The sequence below is a fragment of the Tasmannia lanceolata genome, unplaced genomic scaffold (genome assembly GCF_043159265.1).
Source record: "Tasmannia lanceolata isolate RefF3 unplaced genomic scaffold, GAP_Taslan_0.1 ptg000008l, whole genome shotgun sequence".
Classification (NCBI taxonomy): Eukaryota; Viridiplantae; Streptophyta; class Magnoliopsida; order Canellales; family Winteraceae; genus Tasmannia; species Tasmannia lanceolata.
In genome coordinates this window covers 3,789,834-3,807,417 of record NW_027518685.1, presented here as the reverse complement: position 1 = coordinate 3,807,417, position 17,584 = coordinate 3,789,834, and the positions used below count along the sequence as shown (strand labels likewise).

General features: G+C 41.4%; 1 protein-coding gene across 4 annotated transcripts; it reads left to right on the top strand.

Annotated features, from left to right (window-relative positions):
• Positions 1 to 6,259: 6,259 nt before the first annotated feature.
• LOC143883980 (uncharacterized) lies at positions 6,260 to 11,106 on the top strand. Of its 4 annotated transcripts, XR_013252622.1 has the most exons (5): positions 6,260 to 6,519; positions 6,815 to 7,242; positions 9,172 to 9,301; positions 9,477 to 9,788; positions 9,870 to 10,009. XR_013252622.1 is itself a non-coding variant. In XM_077387318.1 (4 exons), exons 2-4 carry the CDS (start codon positions 7,129 to 7,131, stop codon positions 9,506 to 9,508), a joined length of 276 nt encoding a protein of 91 aa, XP_077243433.1. In that variant the 5' UTR covers positions 6,260 to 6,519; positions 6,815 to 7,128; the 3' UTR covers positions 9,509 to 10,025. The 4 variants fall into 4 exon arrangements, 2 of the variants coding, with proteins under 2 accessions (XP_077243433.1, XP_077243434.1); XM_077387318.1 differs by having other exon boundaries at positions 9,477 to 10,025; XM_077387319.1 differs by having other exon boundaries at positions 6,262 to 6,519; positions 9,172 to 9,282; positions 9,477 to 10,022.
• Positions 11,107 to 17,584: the final 6,478 nt, after the last annotated feature.

Genomic DNA, 17,584 nt, shown 5'->3' with positions numbered 1-17,584 from the left:
TCGAAGGCATGGTAGTATAGAATATCCGCTGAGCTCCCGTTGTCCACAAGAATTTTCTTTACCTCCCAGTTGGCAACGAGCATGGTTAACACCAATGCATCGTCGTGGGGCAAAATAAGGCTGTCCAGATCTGCGTCTGAGAAGGAGATCTCATTCTCCGTTCTTGACTTTTTGCTGGTTGTGTGAACGGCGTTAACTTGCCGTGCATATGCTTTTCGAGCAGCAGAGGAGGTGCCCCCGGCGGCTGACCCGCCCATGATTGTATTGATTACCCCCCTTGGTTGAGATCGGGGTGCCTCAGGCTGCGCGTCGGTGACCTGAGAAGTCTTATCCTGAGGAGGGGGCTGCGGTGATCTTCGAGGGCTACGGCCCTGGGGACTCTTTCCTTTGCGCCCTTGGGTGCGGCCGTCATTCTGGATGTATTTTTTCAAATAACCCCGGCTGATCAGCTGCTCAATTTCTCCCTTGAGTTGCCAGCAATCCTCTGTGTCATGGCCGTGGTCCTTGTGGAACCGACAGTACTTTGAAGGATCTCTTCTGTTTCCTTTGGAGATCATTCTAGGCGGCCACTTCACAAACTCCTCCTCACTGATCGCCGCCAGTATGTGCTTTCTAGAGGTATTGAGAGGTGTGAAGTTCTCTTCTCTTCTCTGAGGGGGTGGAGACTTCTCTTTCCTGGGAGGTTTATCCTCCCTACGCTGTTTAGGCAGATTCTTTTCTTCAGAGGTTATCCTCCGGTTTGAATTAAGAGCTGCCAGTGTTTCTTCCACTGTTATGTACTCTTCTGCCCCGGCCATGAGATCCGCCAGTGAGCGCGGATTTTGCCGAGCCACCGCTCGACGGAAATCATCAGATCTTGCACCGGTGAGGAGTGCGTTCATAGCCGCTGAGGGATCTAAATTGGGCACCTGTAGTGCCTCCCTGTTGAAGCGGCGGACGAACACCTTCAGGGGCTCATTGTCTTCCTGTCGCAAGGCCATCAGGGAAGCTGTTGTTTTCTTTGGCCTGCGGCTGCTCATGAAGTGGCGGACGAGGTCCTCTCCAAAATCATCGAAATTGTTGATGGAGTTTGGTTTGATCCTGGAGTACCAGTCTCTTGCCGCGCCAGTGAGCGTCGTTGGGAAGGCTCTGCAGATGAAGCCGTCGGAGGCGCCGTGGAGGAGCATCATTGTTCTAAATGTCTCCAGATGATCCACGGGATCGGTAGTGCCGTCGTACTGAGGGACGGCGGGCATCTTAAATCCTCTGGGTGCTGGAGCACTCAGGACATCCTTAGTGAAGGGCGTTCTGCTTGAGAACGCTCTAGAGGCGGGCCGGCTCTGATCCTTCGCCAATTCCTCTATCCGGTGGTTCATCTCCTCCATTCTCTGTAGCAGCGGATCCGTTCTGCGGTCTGGGGACCTGATTCTTCCCGCAAATGGGCTTGCCGCAGAACCGGACTGACTTTCCGGACTCCTACGACGAGGCCGAGATTTTGCCGGTGGCAAACGATCTTCGTGAGGCCGGTGCCTCTGCGTGGAGCGAGACCGCGATCTTTCGCGGTGATGAGGTTCTGTCTGGGCGTGCCTCACTATGGGGCGATAAACTTGTCTAGCGGAGTGATGAGTTCTGCCCTCCCCATGACGTGATGACTCTCCCCTGTGGACTCCTTGGGCAGATCGCGGGGCCTCCGGAGGAGGTGGAGGGGGTGCTTGAAGTAGTTGTTGGTACTGACCAACAAGGGCCGTCATCTGCTGGAAGAGGGCTTGGACTTGCTCCGAGGTGGGCACGGGATTGTGGTGCTCCGAGCGAGAAAGGCTTTGGTCGGCAGAAGCTGCCACTACCATCGAGGCGATTCGACCGCTCCGGGTCCTGCGAGGTAGCGCGGATTGGTCGTTCTGCGCAGAAGCTAACCGCGCACTCTTGCGCCCTGCCATTTTGTAAGTGAGATGTAAGAACAGCTTTTAGTTCTAGGTCCCACGGATGGCGCCAATCTGTTAGACCGAAAATCGGTAACAGGTACAGCAGTGGCGTAAGAACAGAGAGCGAGTGATGAGGGAGATTGAGTATGAGACCTGAGTGCTTAGTCCTGAGTGCTTAGTCCTGCACAAGGCAAACGAGGTCAGAAGACCAGACCGGATTTTACTCCGGACAGGTCCTTCGACACTCAAGTCAGTATGAGCAAGAGTGAAGGGAAATGTCAGAGAGTTTAGGGAGAGAAGGGATTTTCGCATTACCCATGAGTCTGAGCTTTAGTCCCCTATTTATAGGGAAGATCTGTTGAGGTGTCCTGGACAGGTGTCCAGGACAGGTGGCGGCTTGTGAGAGGCTGGATCTCACCTACTCTGAACAGGTGGCAGCCTGTGAGAGGCTGAGTCTCACCTACTCTGGGACAGGTGGCAGCCTGTGAGAGGCTGGGTCTCACCTACTCTGGGACAGGTGGCAGCCTGTGAGAGGCTGGATCTCACCTACTCTGAACAGGTGGCAGCCTGTGAGAGGCTGGGTCTCACCTACTCTGGGACAGGTGGCAGCCTGTGAGAGGCTGGATCTCACCTACTCTGAACAGGTGGCAGCCTGTGAGAGGCTGGGTCTCACCTACTCTGGGACAGGTGGCAGCCTGTGAGAGGCTGGTGTTTTCACACCCTATCAATTGGCTTAGCTTTTGGTTGGGTGCTTAGTTAGTCCCTTTAGAATGTCTACGTTCGCGTGCCCAAAGAGAATGAATACATGACATGAGTGGCTATGAGCATGGATTTCGGTGGAGATGCTCAAAGAGAATGAATACATGACATGAGTGGCTATGAGCATGGATTTCGGTGGAGACCGACACTGAAATCGCTATTATCCGAAATGGTACTTTATTTCGGCCGAAATTTTGTTTTTTCCCGAAATTTCACCCAAAAAAACCTTTTTTTTTAATTATTTTAATATTTTACTGAAATTTCGACCGAAATTACCGAAATTTTATATTAAACAAAATACTCTTTGTTGTACAGGCTTTCGACTGAAGTTTCGGTCGAAATTTCAAAATTTCAGGGTCTGAAACCGGTACCGAAACCAAAATTTTAAACCATGGCTATGAAAATGAATGCTACATGGAAGTTTGTGCCCGTTTTATGAACAAATTTTGGCTGCAAAACGTTTTGCAGGAAGTTCCTGCATACTTCAACATGATAAGGGCACTTTTTTCCCCTCTTAAAAACTGTTTTTCCCTTTTTCTTTTACATCTAAAAAGGCTTTTTTTGCACTAACTATGCAGGAACTTCCTGTAAAACGTTTTGCAGCCAAGTTTTGTTCCCGTTGTATAGACGGATTGGATGCCCTTTTTTTACCCTATCAGGTAGTGGGCCCTCAATGGTTAAACCATCCGAACTATTCATCTTGTTGGGTCCTAAAATAGGTTGTGCTCCATAAATCTTCATAGGTTGGCCTTAATCTTCTTCTGATCTGTAGATGCTTCTATAATAATGTGCCATTCCAAACAGGTCAGAGGGTTAGGATCATTGTATGGGATGATTTTATAGGTCGACCTATTTAAGTTGGGGCCCAATAATGTAAAGGTTTAGATCATCCAATCAAATGAACCTAATACATTTTTTAAAAGACACGTGGAAGTATCGGCAGAGACCATATAAAGAGTTGATTTTTGTAATGTGTTAGAGTAAAGTGTTTCTGAGCTCGTGCTCGCATCATAAACTCATGTGGGCCCAGTGATCCAAAGCATTCGATTGAAAGGCCTATACACGGGTAGGGTGTGAACCAAAAATCAGGTCCATAGGGCCATACTAACCAATCCAAAAGTGGTGGGAAAATGACGGATATTATTTCTCCATAGATCTGCCCATTTTTCCCTCCACAAATGGAAGGGTTAGAATGATCCTATGGATCTGATGTTTTGTAGGCACCCTATCCGTGTAAGGGCCTTTCAAATGAATGCTTTGGATCACCCAAAAAATGTGGGCTCACATGAGTTTTTAAGCTCGAGCTCAGATAAGCTTATCTAAGTTCGAGCTCAGATAAGCTTATCTAAGTTCGAGCTCAGAAACAATTTCCTCAATGTTTTATCATACGATCTTGATAATCTCGAGTGTCAATTACACATGAATAATGTCCCAGGGAGGGATTCAAAAATTGGTCGTTAGCTTTCATCATAGATAAAAAAACCGTGTCCCAGTGAAAACTCGTCAATCTTCAAATTAGATAAAAAAAAATTGGAAAATGAAAACACTCCTAAATGGGAATCCTATGGAGTTGCAGATACGATCATTGCCGTCTGAATCCCGTTTAGGAAATAAAGACAATGGTGAAAATGACTCTGAATTTTGGCATTGTGCGAGCTTACTTCTAAAATGGCATCACGACGATTTGGGATTTTCACGTGATTTTTGGCATTTCGTAGTAGGCGAGCTTACTTGCTCGTCTTCTTGCGCATTTGCCACATCAGAGGACTTCATCTTCTTCTTCTTTTTTTCCAAACGAAATCCCGTTTTACTAGAAGCACTCTAATTTTAACTTTTTCATCTAATGAAAATAACTTTTTCATTAAATTAAGCCCCCATTAAGTATAAAGTCACCCCTTTACCGGTCGTGTGCCCCATCTGATGCATGTCACCCCATTACCAGTCGTGAGCCCCATCTGATGCATGTGTTTGAGTTCAGTTGGTGGGACCCACTCTATCAAAACATGGTGTAAATGGGGGCGGACTCCACCCACTCATAGATCTAGGTAGAGATAGCGGGCCCACTCATGAGTGTGAAAAGGTGGGCCCCACCATATATATGGGATTGGGTATAGATGGGCCCTATACCATATGAAGACATGAGTAAAATGGTGGGCCCTATCCATGCTTTGAAAGGTTGTAAAATGATGGGCCTCACCGACGCTATGCATGAGTTTTAAAGAAATCCACCATTGAATTCCAGTATAATTTCTTCATAGAAAAAGTTTTTGAATAAAAAAAATGTATGGAAAGAAAAACATTTATGCTCTGTTTGGTTGCTGGGTTTTTTTTGTGCCTGGGAGTTTTGTGGTAGAGTAAGTTAAATTTTGGTTCCATCCCATGTTTGGTTGCCTTTTAGCACTAGGTTTATTTTAATCCCACTCTTGTAATGATTACTTGTGGGGTGAATTTTTTAATCCCACTTTTGTAATGATTGCATTTTCATCCCATCCCAAGATAACCCCAGGAACAAAAATAAACTCAGGAACCAAAAATAAGCTTGAGAAGAATTTTTTTCTACCCAACAGTTCAAGCAACCAAACAAAGGTTTTTTTTTCTCCCACCATATCTCCCAGGGTATTTTTTTCTCCCACATAACCAAACATGGGATTTTTATTTTACCAGGATACTTCCAGGACTTTTTTTTTCCCACCTATCTCCCAGGGTATTTTTTTCTCCCACTTAACTCCCGGGAACAAAAAAAACCCGGCAACCAAACAGAGCATTAGGGGCCGTTTGGATACGCGGATTTTAGAATCCGGGTGTAAACTTGGGGGAGTCCATGATGACACGGGGAGTTTGGAAACTATACTTTGGGTGGCACTGGAATGGTCTACACTCTGGCTACCTGGAAGGATATAAGACATGGTATGATCCGATCGTAGAATAATTTGACATTGAACTCCCAAGAAAATGGACATATCCAAACCCTTTGATCTTCACATTTCTTTTTGATATAGCAGTTCCCCAACATCTGAAGAAGCTTGGCCACCTAGGGTAACTCTCCATTAAAGAATTCCTTCTAAAGGTGAGACCCCTGTCCCACTCCACTCGAAGCATTCTTTGACAAAAATATTCTTATTCTGAATCCTTGTTAGCAGTTTAGGGAATACCTCCTTGAGGAACAAAACAGAGAACATGACCTTGGATGAGAGGGAATGGAAGAAAATGATCCTTGTAGACGAATCCGATTAGTGTCAGATTTAGACTTAGTCAATTTAAACATGCCTAACGCCGTAGGGGTGCAACTCGGGCGAGCTCAACCCAAACCCGTCGGGTTGGGTTGAGTTCAAGTCGGGTTCGGGTTGAGGGCTTGGGCAACCCGTCCCCATTTTTAATAATTTTTTTCTTTTTTAAGCTTAAAACCTCGGGTCGGGTTTTGGTTGGAAAAAAAGGGTTCCTCAGGTCGGGTTGGGTTGAACCTCATCGGATTGGAACTTGGGTCGGGTTCAGGTTGGCCTCAACCCGACCCGAGTTGCACCCCTAAATGCGGCTTAAGTTTAAGAGAGTACTTACTATTACTAATATCATTCAAAAAAAAAAAGATGGCCCTTTTAATTTACAGTGACCAAAACACCCTTACTCTATCTGTTGTCTTTGTGCATCAACTTTCTCTCTGCATTTTGAGGGGAAACGATGCAACGCCCGTCCCTTCTCTCCTCGTCGACCCCTCGAATCCCAACTCTTCCCAACCGTTTACACGTTGAAACCTTGTTTCCAAAACACCCCAAAAGCTACTCTAATATTTATTCATGAACGAAGCTGCCCCTGAATTGCTCGCCTTCTGCCCAACATACCCTTTCTCGTATTCACACCACAGGTGAGGTTTCCTCCATGACCCGCGTTGGTTTACCTTTGAAGGTTTTGATATTGATGTTTAACTTCGAGTATTCTATTAGATTCTGGATTTGGGTTATCATTTTTTACTGGGTTCTTGATATAGAGTGGGTTTTTTTTTTTTTTTTTTCTTTTACTACCTTTTGATTTTGTGCCTTTTATCTGATGGGTTTGATTTTATTTAGCTTATCTTTAAAACTTATTTTATGGGTTTGGTTCTTAGTAGTTTTTGTTTTATGGGTTTTGATTTTTTTGAGGTGTGCTTGTTTATTCTTCAGCCATTGAAGCTGTTGTTGAGAGACCATCCCTGATGAATCAGAATTTATTGAAATTGGGCATATCTCTAAGGTTCATGGCATCAAAGGGAAGGTCTGCGTCAAACCTAGCACCGATTTTCCTGAATTGCGATTCTCAAAAGTAGAATTAGGTGTTTACAGTATACACTCAAAATCTCCTTGTCTCTATCTATCTATTTATCTCTGGTTTTGTGTTTTCCAATGAGGTTTTCCCCCTTCAATTGGGTTCTTTACTGCACATGGTTTTCTCTGCTTTTGAAAATGTGCTCTTGTAGCCTGGAAGAAGATGGTTGAGGATGCGGGTTTCAGGGAAAGAGATAATTCAAGAAGTGGATTTGACTGAGGGAAGAGGACAGCCTGGGAAGAAGACTTGGATTCTCAGTTTCAGTGGGATTGATAATGTGGATAAGGTGAGTTAATTGAGAAGTTAGCTCTTTGGATATTGCAATTTGTTTTGGCATTTTCTTTTCATATTTGTGGGTTTGTTTCGTTTTCGCGGGTAGAATCCTTCTAATTTCTGGTTTGGATAATGTACAACTAAAGGGTGCATTACGATTTAATTTTTGAATAAGGTGGAGGGATGTATTAATGATAATAGGAAAAAAGAAATACCAGATGCATTGAGCTACATGGGTTTATTTATAAACTCTGGATTAAGATTACCCTCGAATTACCACTACACTGCTGTAATCCAGATTTGATTATTTTTGAATAGTAGTAGAAACTTCATTCAAAAGAGTGAAACATTACAAAAGTGGTCACATAAAAAACAAATATCGAAATTACAAAAGAAGTGATAGATATGAGAAAAGAAGAGCTCATACATTATTTTTTTTTATTGGCAAACTGGGGTTAGGCAGACCCCAACCCGATATATATTAAAGCAAAAACAAGGAAGAATAACAATCGAATGTAAACAAAGCCCGAGGCATCATTTCACAAGATATTAGACAATTCAAAAGGGAAGTTATCACAGTGTTCTCCTTTTAGGGGGCAATCCCATTTAGACAAACAGTCAGCCGCACCAAGAGCTCATAAACATGAGCTCACGGTGGAAAGGCATCACTAATGAATAGTTGATATCGAGTGACATTGCTTCGGACAAGTTCATTGTTTTTGTATTTGCCACCGGATGGCGGGCTGGAAAACACATATTGACCTTCAATCCGATCAAGAACCTTCTCAAGGCCATTTGCAAAATGCCACCGGTAAACCTACATTCTCATCCACCGAATCATGTTGAGAGAATCACTCTCAATGTATCATCTTTAAAGGGATATTGATGAGTGTTTGAACTTTGAAGTATCCAATGAAAGATCTTCTCTGTGGTGATCCAACGAGCAACTAATCTCTCCTTCAAAGTTATCAATTTCGTGTCGTTTCAGCCAAAACGTTTCGTTCCGGTCTGAAAAACAGAACAGAAACATCTCCTGTTCCGTTTCAATTAGAATATCGTTCTATTACGGTCGTTTTGTCCCGTTTTGCCCCATTTCATCCATTTCATTCCATTGTGTCCTTGTTTGAGCTGGAACTCTCATTTTTTGGAAAAAAAAAGTTTAGTTTCGCCCCATAATGATTTTTTCAGTTTTACCCTTATTTTTAGCCTTTTGACCGTTTTACAGTCGTTTGAAAGGTATTTTCCGCCCTTTTTCTTCCCTCAGGCCCTGTTTGTTTTAGATTTTGACACCCGATTGTGAGTCCTAAACCGATTATTGGACTCAAAATCACATTTAATTTTGACTCTAAATAATTATTTCTGGACTCACAATCGGTTGCCGAAATCTAAAACAAACATGGCCTCAATGTTATCAGATGGACAATATTTGCTATTCTTGGAGATTCGTTGACGTCATCGAAGAAATTCTGGATGTGACCGAGAGTCACAATGTGGATTTTCTTCATGTTTGGCAATTGTCTAACAGTGAAGTGGACCGGCTTGGCACACTCTGGGATCTATAGAGATCATATTACTTTCCATTTTCACCATAGCCAAAACACATACCTAAACCGAAACATGTTTCTTTTATTTGTCTAAGAACATGTTGAAAACTATGCTGAAACATAGATATGATTTTATTTCATATTAAAAAGAACTGTGGAACCAACTGAACTCTTCATTCCATACTTATAATTCTGTATATCTCTTAGCTAATTTTCTATATGTCATTCATTGTGGGATAATAATTTTTTCTTTTACTTCAAAGTTCATAGCAGAGAAGGAATTAAAAAAATTGATTTGTGTGTTACTTTCTATGTTCTTCTTCGTATTAGTAAAATTTACTTGTTTGTGATTGCATATAGGCCTAACTACTTGCTTTATGTATCTTACTCTTTCTCAGGCCAAACAATTTGTTGGATCAACTATACTTGTAAGGGAAAGTGAGAGGCCTTTATTCGAGGAAGGACAGTTTTATGTTCCTGATCTTGTTGGCATGAGGGTCGTTCTTAAGGTCTGGACTTGTTGCTATGGTATTGTATTTTACATGATATTTTAGTTATGCACATTATACTTTTTTCCCTTTTTGTATCTATTTGGTTTTTCCGTTAAATGTATATTCTTATTTTCTTCAATATCTCCTATGAAGAAAATAATGCCTTAGCCGTTTCCATTTTCAGAAGTCAATGACAATCTCTTTTTTTCCAGTAAACGGGCAAGCTAGTGGGCACTGTTGTTAATGTGTTCAACTTTGGGGCAAACGATCTTTTACAAGTGGTGGTTCATTCAGATGAAGAAAGGTTGGATCTGTCTGGTTTATTAAAGTCAGAAACAACGGCTTCTGGTTTGTTAAAGCCAGAAACAGCTTCTTCTGGCCGTCTAGTGTGGATCCCGTTTGTCGAAGCTATTGTTCCAGATGTTGATATGAATACTAGAGAAATGCAGATTACACCTCCTAAAGGGCTTCTTGAATTGAATGTACGATCTGATGGGAGATCTAAGAAGGAAAGACGCCAGCTGGTTTGGCCTTCATATTCTTTTATTTTTATTATCAGTTAAACTTTACATTCGAATCTGATGGGTTATTACGTTTTCATGCAGATCATATCTGCAGTTGTTTTCATTTAATGATATGCCTATAAGATTTTTCTGGTATGGGACCAGTATGGTATTAACTTACAGTGGTTTGATGATATCCTCCAAATTTTGTCCTTAAGGAGGGATTTATGTCTCCACATAGTACAGAAATATTAGCTTATTTTTGTAACAAAATTCTCATCTTGTTATATAATGATAAAATGGAATTCTCGTTTCTCAATCTTGTATTACATGGAGAAAATGTATTTATACAACTCTCTGATGAGATTGGAAGATAAGGAAGGCTGGAGAGAAGTTAGAGAAGGTAATAATTAATAGAGAGAAAATAGGGAGCAGCTACAACAGTCCTTATCTCAATGATATCAATCGTCTGATACCCCCCCCCCCCCCCCCCCCCCCGCCCCCCACCCCCCGAAAGTTGGTGCATGAAGGTTCTTCATGCCCAACTTGTCTATAATAGTGTGAAAACTGTTTCTGCCAAGAGCCTTTGTAAATATGTCAGCCAGTTGACCTGAAGATGAAGTGAAGGCTGGTTGTATTAGGCATGTCTGAATCTTTTCTCGTACAAAATGACAATCAATCACAATGTGTTTAGTTCTTTCATGAAACATTGGATTTGCTGCTATGTGTAGATTCCCCTCCTTTTCAGCATCGATAAAGCCTGCGCGCGTTCACATCCTGAAAAATTACTCTTCTTTGGAGAGAGGGCAATGCTGCTGTTGATTTCCTATCCAAATGGTCCTGCCCCATCAAAGGTGAATGCCTCAACTGCGACGATCTCCCTTCTGACCTTGTCCATCTTATAGCTCTAGACTCAGCGGGGACGTTATACAATCGTCTTTAATGTACTCCTTCAACTCTAATGCCTACCAGGGAACTATTGTTCTCGGCATCCTCTTGAGGCAATTTAAGTCTCGACTCAGGATTGTGGGAGGAGCCCTCCGGTTATAGCACCTCCATCTTATTTAGAACTGGTCAAAGGCCCCCCTTTTGCTGCTTCTTTTTTGGCCAGAGGCCCTCATTGTATCTCTCTTTTTTTTGCCATAGGCCCTTGTTTTGGCTGCTAACCTGTTGGGAGCTTGTTCCATTTTTTTGGCTTTTGAGCTCCCTTAGTTGTACTTTTTTTATCTTATCAACAAATTCGGGTCGGGTCCCGCCTAACCCCAGCTTACCAATAAAAAAAAACAGAAGAAAGGTTCGGGTTGTAACAAAATCATGCATGATAAAGTTTAAGGGACGTGATTGGGTTTGGATCGGATTTGGGGGAATTGCGTGAATGAGGAGACCGGCCTAAAGGCTCTTCCGTCTCTTGATGGTGAATCTTGATTGGCCACAACCGTAATCGGATTGGTTTTTCCCAACCCAACGCAAGCGATGGCCAGCTCAACCCGGGCGAGCCAAAATTGGCTTAAACCCGTTGAGCTCGGGTTTGGCCGGACCCCAGGAGATACTTTTATCGTTTTCCAAATTAAATCAAGATTTTTACCTGTGGTGACTTTTGTATTTTCAGATGTATGAATATTTTGGTGATTTAGAAAAATCAGTGGGCCAATTTGTTTCAATCGGTGTTGTATTTGAGTGGGGGTTATCTTGGATCCTTAGAGATTTATAAATGTTGGAGAAATTATACGGTGTAAACTGGGTATTGTCTGTTATCATAGGAGGATGATCGAGACCGTCCATTTGATGGGCCAAAAACGTAGATAGGTTGTGCCTATTAAAAAAAAATCATTTTGTAGCCCTCCGATCTATAGAGGAACTGGATATTGTGAAAACCTCTATAGATGGGAGGGTTGGGATCTTGCTATAGAAATGATTTTTTAGGCACAACCTAATTATGTTGGGACCCATCAAATGTGCAGTTTAGATGAATGGACTGTATGACCCGAGATATATATATATGATGACTGACGCGTGTCCTTCTCTAGAAAGTTCCAAACTGCCTCCTCCATTCAATCATTCAGTTACAACCGTCCGATTTGGAAGTGGCTTTTATAAATAGGTCGTTAGGTCGAAACCCTATCTTTTATCAAGTCTATTATCAATATATATAAAGCCCATTACTATAGGTAATGGGCCCGGTTGTTCAAAATCAATTGGAGTGTAACAAATCAATAGTTTAGATCACCTAATTACATGGGCCCGGTTGTTTTTGAAAAAACTGTCCACCATATAAAAGGTATCCCATATATATAGTAGGGACCCATATATAGCAGGGCCATAGCTTCAGAAAGAGGGCAATCATAATTTTTGCATTATTAATTTAAGGAATATAACTTGGGCAATGATAAATTCGCCCCCCTTCTATTACCATATTCAACCCTATTTTTTAAAATGGACTGTACAGCCCACACCATTGGATGATCCAAACCGTCCATTTGATGTGCCACAATGTAAATAGGTTGTGCCCCAAAAATCATTTCCATAGGATGATCCTATCCCTCCGATCTATAAAGAAACTCCATATAATATAACCTCTATAGATCAAAGGGCTAGGATCATCGTATGGAAATGATTCTTGGGGCACAACTTATTTACATTGTGGCCCATCAAATTGACGGTTTGGATCATCCTATGGTGTGGGCTGTACAGTCCATTGTGAAAAATAGGGGGTGAATATGGTAATAGAAGTGGGTGAATTTATCACTGCCCTATAACTTTTGCATTATTAATTTGAGGAGTATTTTAGTAAGCAACTTAAAGTTAAAGAGAGGCACATCTAACAACCAAACTATTGGATCCCAATAGTCCCAAATTTTCTGTTGTATCCCATCTTCTAAAACTGAACGCTAAAACGCTTTAGAGGAAGTGAAACACTGATTATCAAACTTACCCCCTCTAAACTTTATTTTCCAACTGGTCTGCTACCCTATTTGCAGATCTGAGTTTAGACCGTAAATCTTTATTTCTGTTCTTATCTGTATTCTATTTTTCATAAAGTTTTCTTCATCGTTTCAAGATTTCAAAGAAAGTAGTTTTGGAGGCTTGTTGAAGAAAAAGATGTCTTCGCAAGAATTAATTACTGGGGATAAATGTGGGATGGTCACTTTGTTGTCTAAATTCAAATTTGAGAAAGGGGCAAGATTTAGTGTGTGCAAGAGTATAAGGTTCTGCGGAAATTTATGGTTTTGTGAGTCTCCTTCAATATAGAAATCTTCCAGTTATAAAAGATTAAATAACGTCATCTCCAACAACCTAAGCTTTTGGAGTAAATGGTTGTTTCACATGCTATCAGAGCAATTGCCTGGGTTCAAACCTCCTTGATATTAGAGAAATCTACATGTAATGGCTAACCCAGAGGAGGGGCCTCATGTGTTCATCCAAAAATCTCGACTCAATCACAGATATCGTAACAGAAATCATCTCCATACGATGCGTTCACCAACCTTTGATTAAGGGGATTCATTGATAAGCAAAGAATTTCTGTGCTCTATAGATCCACGCCAAAGGGTCTGGCCCATCAAATTTAGGAAAATCCATCTACTAGTGCGTGTGAGAATAGTCACCCTATGATCATTTGATGCGTATTTTCTACTCGATATACCGATCGCCAATTGAATTGTTTTATCTTTCCACGGATAACTCTTGCGAAATGCGATCTTATTTTGCATCCATGGCTTTTGGTGATTTTGTTAAGGAGATTGTTAAGAAGTTGCCCTTGCCGATTAGAATTCTCGCATATGCTCACTAACATTTCACCATATTAATGGTCAAATGTCTCCTTAAGCTGGTTAAGGGGCTTCATGCATCTAACTGTGATATCGACGATTCATCGGCCATCTTAGAACTGGCTTGCTCTCAAACCAACACTGTTACGTATTTCTTCTTCTGCCTAGCTATTTTGATAGACTAAACATTCTTCGAGGGAAGCCAAGTCTCCTCCACAACAAAAAATTGGCTGCAAGTTCACTACCTTCATTCCATTAATTGATAGTATTTTAAATACAAACATGCCATTTGGCACATACATAATGTGAAAAGAGGTAAAAGAGATATAAAAAAAGGAGCACGTAGGATGTATCTGGAAGGGGTTGTTTAGGGAGTTATTATTCAATTTAAGAGAGTTTTGATGAATTGTGAAAGGGTGTTTCAGGGGGCTAACTATAAGATGTAGAAAAGTTTCTTAAGGTAGAAAGGTAATGGCTAAAAACTAAAGAATTATGAAAGGTTGGGGCAGGTTGCAAGAGTGGCTGGTTGGGCATCTAAAAAGAAGAGAAAGTGGTTGTTTTTTAGTAAGATTTTGAATGATGGGTGCAGATAAAAGTAGGGGAAAAGAAGATTTTTGTGAGGGATTTTTAAAGATGAGTTTTGCGACTAAAATATTGAGAAAAGAATCAGTGATTTTCTGCGGAAACCAATAGATTTCTACGCACCTAATCATTAGGAAATCGAGAGGTGGGGTTGACAGCTGAAACAGAGATTGAGGGGTGAAAATGTCTAAAATAAAGGCAGAGGAGGGTTGAGATTGTTAATCCACCACGATCAAATGTTTGTATTGTTGGTGGGATAGAATTTCCTAAACTTCCTGAAACCCGTATCAAGTGTGTGCGTGAGGGAGGGTCAGGCGTTACATGAATACAATGTAATTGGAATATGCGCGTGAGCCCCCATAGTGTTAAAAGAGTAGTAATAATCCATAAATACACAAAAGGGGGCTGTCCGATGTTTAAAAAGGGTGGATGTATCACTTCACTTGTAATATTAGGGGTGCGATGGATCCAGATGGTCCGACGGACTACCCGAATCCGAACTTAAATGGACAAGATCTAGACACATTGCCAGGATCCATGGACACATTTCGGGACCCAATTATAGGATCCGAAATTATTGCTAATCGGATCTTGACAAGTAACGAAAGCCCGCAAGATAATCCTAAATCCGATTTTATTATACTATTTTATAAAAGTACCCTCTAATCTTTTATAAATTTAGGTACTGTTTTAGGGGTATTTTAGTAAAAATAAGCCATGTGCATTTTTTCAACAATTCCTATTTTTGGCATTTTTTTTTTCATTTATCTCTCTCGAGTCTTGAGTCACCCTCTTCTCTTCCGTCTCTAACCATTGACCTTAAGTCCCTAGCCACCGTTGTGGCTCACCCTAGTAGCTCTAGGTAACATTTGCATATGCCCTCTTCTTGAGAATTTTAATTCTAGTGGAGTCAATGGATCCAGACAGTCTGATGGACTATCCGAAACCAAAGTGAAATTGACAGGACTTAGCTACTAGGATCCGTGGACATATTCTGGATCCCAATCATAGGATCCGAAAAAATTACGATCAGAACTAGACAACTAATAAAAGCCCGCAGGACAGTCCTAAAACCAACATTATTATATTATTTTACAAAAAATAACCTTCAATTTTTATAACATTAAGCATTATTTCATAGGTATTTTAGTAAAAATAAGCCATATTTATTTTCGAATGATTTCTACTTGAAGTATTTTGTCATTCATCTATCTCAAGTGTTGACTTAGCCTATACTTTTCCTTCTGTTATCATTGACTTTTAAGTCTCAAATCCTGTGTGTCGCCACAAAAACTCACCCTCACCCTCTTTTGAGAATTTTAACTGTTTATAACGTAAGTAGGACCTCCTAGGACACTCCTACGGACTGTCCGATTTGAAATGGATCGTGACCGAGACATGGGAAGTAGGATCCGAAGAACACTCCGAATCCGATCCGACCGATAAGCAACTTGAATGGATCGTTGTTGAGACATAGGTGGATCGAATCTGAAGTGGATCTTGGATCCGTTGACACCCCTATTTAACTATATAAAATGTAAGTAGGACCTACTAGGACACTCCGACGGACGGTCCAATTTGAAATAGATCGTGACCGAGACAAAGAAAATAGGATCTGAAGAACACTCTGAATCTGATCGGACCAATAAGAATTTTGAATGGGTAGTGACTAAGACATGGGTGGATCCGATCAGAACTGGATCCATTGACACCCCTACGTAATATTTAGCATACGGATGGGCCCCATCATTCCGGACAAAATGAAATACTTTAAAAAATGCAGTGTTATATTCGCCCTTTTTTCAGCTTGGGACAGCCCCTTCATGTAGTTATGAGCTATGACTTATGACCAAGGTTTTAAATTTCATCCGAAATCTGAAATTTCGGATTTTGGTCAAGACCGAAACCGAAATGGTCTGAAACTGAAATCGTTGAAATGTACCAAATTTCGGCCCCAAAATTCAAAATTTTGTGCCCCAGTAACAAATTTCGGCTGAAATTTCAGTTTTGGTGGGGTCCAAAATTACCCCCGAAACCGAAATTTAAAACCTTGCTTATGACTACTCTCTTGAGAAATCGTATGATGAGTGGGCGTGCATCAACAGATAAAAAAGTACTCTGCTGTTGGATCAGATATCAAGGTCGCCACTCCCTCAGTCCAGCGCCTGCACACTCATCATACAAAAATCTCTTATCCTAATAAAAGAAGGGTGAGTACTTCATTTCCTTTCCATAAATATCGTTCATCAAAGATGACGGTGACACACCACCAAACCTATCCCAACCCCACGGAACACAGAACCTTCCCTACTTAATCTCACTGCAGCGAAGAAGAAAAATAAAAGCCCCAGGATCACTTTTCGGCAGATTTTATCTTATTCATTTAATTCATCTTAGGTGGCTGGCTGGCTGGCTGCTCCTCATTCAATCGCCCGCTACATGCCTAAGCATATCAAACTGATAATACAATCTTAAGCATCAAATTAACTCTATGTCTTTATCTTTTTTAATTTAAATAATGGGAAATGATAAATTCACTTCTTTTCTTTACATGGGCCAGCCCAGGTGAACGTGTCAAACTGGCAATGGCCGGTTGAATCCTTCCCACGTGAAGCACTTCATCCCCAGTGCGTATATGTTGGGTTAGTGACATAAGAGTTTTTATATGATGGCCGACCGTCAGATTGTAAAGGGCGGAAGGAGACAAAACCTGCTGCCTTGGGTTTTGAACCAAGAAAAAGTCATGAGCTCTGATACCATTTGTTGGGAATTGACCGGATATAACTCACCCCTAAAAGCTAGCCATTAGAGGGAGGGTGCCCATTCCCTTATAACTCATCCCCATCCATTTCACTTATCCGATGTGGGACTATTTGCATTTTCATGGAACCCCAACAATACATCACTTCCCTTAAATTATTGCTCACTTTTAGTATTAACTGCTAATTTTCGGTGACCAACTGCTGATTGTCACATCAACATACAGGATTATGGGTTATGCCCATCAATGACGGTGCTCGCTTGATGTTCCAAACCGCTCATTTGTTCAGCCACAACGTCCCAAAATCATTTCCATAGGATAATTCAAACCCATCATGTTGCGGCCCAACAAATGAATGGTTTGGATCATCCTATGGAGTGGGCCGTACAATACTTTTTGAAAAAAAAAATGGCCGCACACTATACAAAAAATCTCCAAAAAAAAAAAAAAAATTCTCATTTGTTAGTTGGTTATCAAACAATCCAACCCTGATAATCAGTTGAAAAAAGATCACTTTTTAATTAAAGTGTTGATCAACGGCTAAAGACGATCAAGGCAGTGGGAGCCAATCACCATAGACTAGCATGGCCATACATGATTTTAGAAGATGAGAACTCGGCCTAGTACTGGAAGCATTTAACGGAGACATAAAGATTCCTTTTCGACCTCGAAAGGGAAACATCTGAGTCTAATAAAGCAAGTCACTA

Coding starts and splice junctions, on each gene's coding strand:
- LOC143883980 (XM_077387318.1), top strand. CDS start 7,129: ATGCGGGTTTCAGGGAAAGAGATAATTCAAGAAGTGGATTTGACTGAG. Junction 7,243..9,171: donor GGATTGATAATGTGGATAAG/GTGAGTTAATTG, acceptor ACTCTTTCTCAG/GCCAAACAATTTGTTGGATC. Junction 9,302..9,476: donor GGTCTGGACTTGTTGCTATG/GTATTGTATTTT, acceptor CTTTTTTTCCAG/TAAACGGGCAAGCTAGTGGG.